Source organism: Zea mays, chromosome 1 (assembly GCF_902167145.1).
Source record: "Zea mays cultivar B73 chromosome 1, Zm-B73-REFERENCE-NAM-5.0, whole genome shotgun sequence".
In the NCBI taxonomy this organism is placed as follows: domain Eukaryota; kingdom Viridiplantae; phylum Streptophyta; class Magnoliopsida; order Poales; family Poaceae; genus Zea; species Zea mays.
This window is the reverse complement of record NC_050096.1, coordinates 260873258-260879334: the sequence shown is the minus strand read 5'-3', so window position 1 is coordinate 260879334 and position 6077 is coordinate 260873258. Positions and strand designations below refer to the sequence as shown.

Genomic DNA, 6077 nt, shown 5'->3' with positions numbered 1-6077 from the left:
CATCATGGCCTCAACCTCGTTGTTTTTTGCGAAGGTCTAAAGTCAGAGTAAAATCCCACAAAAGATATCATATAAATCATATATTTTTGAAAATATTGTTATTATATTTATGTGAATCATATGTTGATTGTGGTTGCAAAACATAAAAAAATCAAGTTTTCTTTTTAAAATAGCCTTTAGAGGCATTATAGATGTTTCTTACTAAACCTACAACACTTTTATGTTGACCAAGCAACTTTAAATTTTCTTATCTAATAACGGTTTTTCCATAGCTCATTGCTCACGAAAGTTTTTTAGGCTCACAAACCAAACCAAAAAGACCCAGAATATACACATATGTTGATTTGTGATCAATATGTATGTGTGTGCTTCAATGAGAATTTTATGCACATGTGTAAAGGTAATTACCATATATATTTACATGATTACTTCATATTTTTATGCTAATTGATTGACATGTGCAAAATAAAGATAAAATAATGTTTATATGTTCAAAAATAAATTCCATCATATTTTTTTGCTATTACGATAATCATAAAAAAATAAACATTTTTTAAAATAAAAATATGTTAAAACTTATGTCTATAATCTTGTCTAAGTTGCCTAAGGTAAGAACTTTCATCTATGTTCTACTTAACATCCTTAGTCTCCAACAGAACGTGTATATAGTCATACAAAATGTTATTGTACATTTTATTCGAGAGATGGGATAGATAAGGAGACAATCTAAGAGAAAAAAAAGGAAACTTAACTTCAAAGAAATAATTGTCTTTAAATGCAGACGTGGGAGTCTGGAAGATTTCGAATAGGTTTTAATAAAAGCTCTTGGCTTCTCCTATCCCATTCTAAAATCTCTCTGGCGAAGAGGAACGGGCTCAAGGCGAGCTGTTCTCTTCTCCTGTAGAAAGCGTTTCTACCCCTGGACCTCGCAAGAATCCTGTAAGGTTTTCTTGTCCTTTGGTTCCTTGCGGGTTGCTTTAGATAGTCTTTTTTTTTTTGCCTTTAAATAGTCTTGAGGAAATTCTTTTGACCTATACATCGTTATTAGAGTTCCGTGTTTTTCTGTTTCTTCCGCTGCCTGTCCCCCTGTTAATTCCATTTTTTCTAAACTCTCTCTCTCTCTCTCTCTCTCTCTCTCTCTCTCTCTCTCTCTCTCTCTCTGAGATTGATCGTTCAGGTAAAAAAATGCCCAATTTCCTTCCTTTTTCTCTCAAGAAGTTACTTCTCCATCTCTACTGTATACTATTGCAAACTTTATTGCAGGTACTGTACCAAGATGAGAAAGCCTTCAAATGGATGCAAGGAGAGGGATGTGATTTACCACCGGAATGATCACACGGATGACAATGGGAAGCATTTCTTCAAGATTTTGATTGGTGATTTCCATAAAAGATTGGTGAGCAATTTTCTTGCTTGTTCAATACTGGAATGTGGTTATTACCTTCTCAGAAGTGAAGTAACTTTTGTGACTAATTCAAACTATGGACTGTGGTAGTGTTCCCAATCTATATTAGCATGATGTTCCTAAGACTACTGAGCAAAGATCTATTTTGGTAGCCATGAATGGAATAACATCACTTGCAAGTTACAATTACAACATAAATAATGGTAGTGCAATTTTATGGCAATCCTTCTAGTCTTCTACACCAGGGGACAGAGACAAATTATTTACTGATTTTGCAAGATATTGGCTTCAAGAAATGAAATTGAATTAATCAAACTGTAGCAACTCTTTTCATTCTTTAGTTTCTAGCTGATTTGCACCTGGAATCAATTTAGTGTTTCATTATATGATGGTGCGCATCACTTGTTTTAAGATAATTAGCTGTGATTACATCAACCAAACTTGCAATACATCGATGCAGATTTTATACAGCTTCCTTACCTCATCTGAACTTTGCTCTGCGTCAATCTTGTTACCGCAGGTCATACCGGTTAAATTTGCTAAAAAATTCAGAGGAAAAGTAGAAAGAAATATTAAGCTTGAATCACTTGGTGGTTATACTTTTGATGTTCAAGTTGCACAGAATTTGGGCAGAATCATGTTTCAATCTGGGTGGAAGTCGTTTGTTAGTGCCCATGACTTGAAAATGTTTGACTTGTTGGTATTCAAGTATGATGGGATGTCTCGGATGAAGGTCCTGATATTTGATCCTAGTGGTTGCGAGAAAGTACCGCCTTTTTTTGTCACGAAAAATGCTATGAGTGGTGGACGAAAGAGAGAAGAACCCCAAGAACCCCTTGACATTTCAAGCAGCTATGCTGATCTTCCCATGAAAACACCAGAGACTAAAAAGAAAGCAAGAAAGCAAAGAGACAGGAGTAGGATCAATATTAGTCCATGTAGATCCATATCCAACTCATCAGGTTGAGTCGCAATGTCGTCGAACCTAGTAGCATCTATGTATATCTACAAGATCATGATATCACTGTCTTGTTTGATTATAGGAGGAATGAGAAGTTCAGAAGACGATGAAGCACATTCTGTTCCAAGTTGCATACTCCCACGAGGCACCATCCTTGATAGTATGCAGAGGAGAAAAGTGAAAGAGAGACTCCGAGCTATTTGTTCTGAAATCCCAATCTACGTGTTTGTCGTGAAGAAGTCAAACATTTTTGGACGATCTCAAGATATGGTGAGTTAGGTTTCTCTTTCTCTCTCTCTCTCTCTTTTGGTTCTAGGACCGATACTGCATTTCGATTCCAACCCTGAAATTGAAAAACATGTTTCCCTCTCTAACCAGGTCTTCTCCAGAAAATATCCTGATGTATGTCTCCCATTCAAGAGCGGAGCGGTGATTCTTCAGTGTCATGGCAAGAGCTGGGAAGTGATTCTTGAGGTTCGGAAAGATCAAGGTGAATCCAAAAGGCTTCGCATTGGGTGGGCAGAGTTTGCTCGTGACAACAATTTGCAGCTGGGAGATATCTGCCTCTTTGAGCCACTGAAGACCATGAAGTACACCATGAATGTGCACATCGTTCGCAGAAGAGTGAGATCTGGGAAATGATTTCTGCTGTTCTTTGCGACTTTTGCAGCGGTAGCCGTTGACAGTAGTGCTTCTTGGTTTGATAAGAGTTGCTAATGGTCATGTCAGCCATTATTAGTGCCAACTTTTGCAGCAGTGATATTAACGATTTAACGCTTTTATGCTTGGGAGGCTCCAACTCCTTTCATCCTAAAATAAATATCATTCTCGCATATTTTTAGTTTTAACTGAATATACATAAGAAATAGTTAAGATATGTAGTGCAGAATTAGTATTAGACTAGTGGATTATATAGTGGTATAGATAAATCACTGATTTATATTTTTATAATAAACTTATTGAGGATATAATTATTGCTAATATATTCTGAATTAAATCTAACCAAATTTTTAAAAAGATTGATCAATGTGAATTACATAACAACACTTGACTGGGCAATGTTCTCAAATTTGGAGGTAAACAATACTATGTGAGATTTATTGATGATTACTGCAAATTCTCATGGATTTATCCTCTAAAGTTCAAGTCTGACGTCTTTCATGAATTTGTTGAATTCCAAACTTTGTTGAGCGTCTTTTTTATAGAAAAAGCATCATAGTTCATTATTGCTAGGGATGTGAATATCAAAGGCTTCAGTTTTTTTTTCAAAAAATTGGCATCACCCATCATGAATCCCATCTATACATGCACCAACAAAACACGCCACCTAAAAGAAAGCATTGCCATATAGTTGAGGTTGGTTTTGCCCTTCTCTAGCCTCTATACCTTCTAAAGTTTTCGGATGATGCTTTTCTTGCTGCCATTTACTTGATCAATCTTACACCAATCAAAGTCATCAATTATGAAACATCGTTGAAATGCTTGTCGATACTACACTCACAAACTCTAGTTTTGGTCCACACGCTGTCTTGGGATTAAGCATTTTTCACAAAGGCTTCAAGTGCATTGATCCCAGTTCTGGACATGTCTATATCTCATGAGACTTTATCTTCGATGAATCTATTTTTCCTTTTGCCAAACTCCATCCCATGGTCGGGTGTCTCCAATAGGAAATCTGCCTTTTCCATCTCACCTTCTAAATGATGCAGTGAAGCAATTGCATGATCTTGTGATTACTTGTTTGTCTAATCTTGTTAATAAATTTGGGGCGAGTATTGATAGTTTTTACAAAGAAACAATAACCGATAATGGCAGATTTTCTTGCGCTCAATCATTTTCAACTGCAAGATGGTGTGGCGCCCTCTTTGAGGTGAGCACGAACACCATCTTCATAGCAAGATTTTGAAGAATCTGAAAATTATGTCAAGAATATAACAGAAGATTGTATGTATAGTAGGCACACATGCACATGCATGAACAATTCATACCTAGTATGCGTGAGGAGGACTACGTTGTGGGATCTTCTGCGGATGGGGAAGAACAAACATCACTACACCACTACACGACGATTGATCTTTAGCGACTTTTATTTATTATCAACTATTGGTTGCTAAAAGTTAGGGACCGATGGTTGGTCGCTAAATTCGTTTGTGGCAACGGTCTGTTGGTCGCTAAATATTCAATATCAACAATGGATGGTCGGTCGCTAAAAAGATATCAGTCGCTAAAGCCTTTAGCGACGGCACTTACAGCGACCATCCTTATGGGTCGCTAAAGGTTTTTAGCGATCAATCGTAGGTTGGTGTTGACGCCTTTTCGGAGCGCCAAACACTCAAGAAGAACCGGTGGCGGTGCCCTCTGCACAAGGGCGGACGGTCCGCGCGCGGGGCCGGACGGTTTGCGGCCTGGTGCAAGGCGCGGTGATACTCTCTGCGCAGGGGCGGACTGTCCGCGGCCTGGGGCCGGACGGTCCGCGGCCTGGCGCGCAGCTAGGGTTCCCTGCCTGACGGCCGGACGGTCCGCGCCCTAGGGCCGGACGGTCCGCGCGTGCGCAGGGGCGGCGGAAGATCGCCGGCGGCGCCTGGATCTCGCTCCCGGGAGGGACCCCGTCGGGGAGGAGAGATCCTAGGTGGTGTCTAGGCTCGGGCCGGCCGACCTAGACTCCTCTAATCGACGTAGAGTCGAGGAGAGGCGGAGAATTTGGGGATCGAGAGGCTAAACTAGAACTAGACTAGAACTACTCCTAATTGTACTGGAAATAAATGCGAATAGAAGTTGTATTGATTCGATTGTTGATGATAAATCGGCCGTAGACCTCTCTTTTTATAGAGGAGGGGGGCTGGACCCTTTACACGACCGGATTCCGAGCTAAACCCGCGAATATAGCTAACAAACATAGCACAAAACTCGGAACCCTAATCTGTTCTGCGTAGGCGCGGACCGTCCGGCCCACAGGCGCGGACTGTCCGGACCGCGGACCGTCCGGCTCCAGGGCCGGACCGTCCGCTCGGCTCTTTTTGGCACTCAACATATGCCCCCCTGCCTTTTGGTGGAGCTGAGCAAACCAAAAGCAACTAACTCGATGTGATTACATCGGTTCTCTTAGGCATCCTGCCACATACTAGGATGGTACTGTTTGAGGAAACGCCCATTCAAAGCCTTAGGCAAGTCCTTGCCTTGTAATGTTTGTAGCAAATAGGCGTTGCCAGACATCACCTGTTTTACTTTATAAGGGCCTTCCCAGCTTGGTGACCATTTCCCGAACTTCCGGTCTTTACTCCTTAGAGGCAGAATAGTCTTCCACACCAGGTCCCCTACTTGAAATGATTTTGCTTTGACCTTCTTGTTGTAGGCCCTGGCTACCATGATCTTGTCCTTTTCTATTGCTCCCAAAGCTATCATCCTTTTGTCGGTCACCTCATCAATATTATCCATCATTGAATTATAATAATCAGTAGCATTTAAATCATTTTGTCTGGCGAACCTGACAGCATTCAAACTTATTTCCACAGGCAACACTGCTTCCTGCCCATAGACAAGCTCAAAAGGAGACACTTGAGTAGCCCTATGTTTAGATATCCTATGAGCCCATAAAGCTTCAGACAAAATCTTATGCCAATGTTTAGGATTATCAGATATCTTCTTTTTTATCAAGTTAATCAATGTCCTATTACTAGACTCGGCCTGTCCATTGGCCTGAGCATAATACGG

The 6077-nt window shown here is 40.4% G+C and overlaps 1 protein-coding gene across 1 annotated transcript; it reads left to right on the top strand.

Annotated features, from left to right (window-relative positions):
* The first annotated feature begins 803 nt into the window (after window positions 1-803).
* Window positions 804-3199, top strand: LOC103643731 (uncharacterized). The gene is made up of 5 exons (XM_008666903.3): window positions 804-939; window positions 1264-1396; window positions 1926-2367; window positions 2449-2636; window positions 2745-3199. Exons 2-5 carry the CDS (start codon window positions 1277-1279, stop codon window positions 3006-3008), a joined length of 1014 nt encoding a protein of 337 aa, XP_008665125.1. The 5' UTR covers window positions 804-939; window positions 1264-1276; the 3' UTR covers window positions 3009-3199.
* Window positions 3200-6077: the final 2878 nt, after the last annotated feature.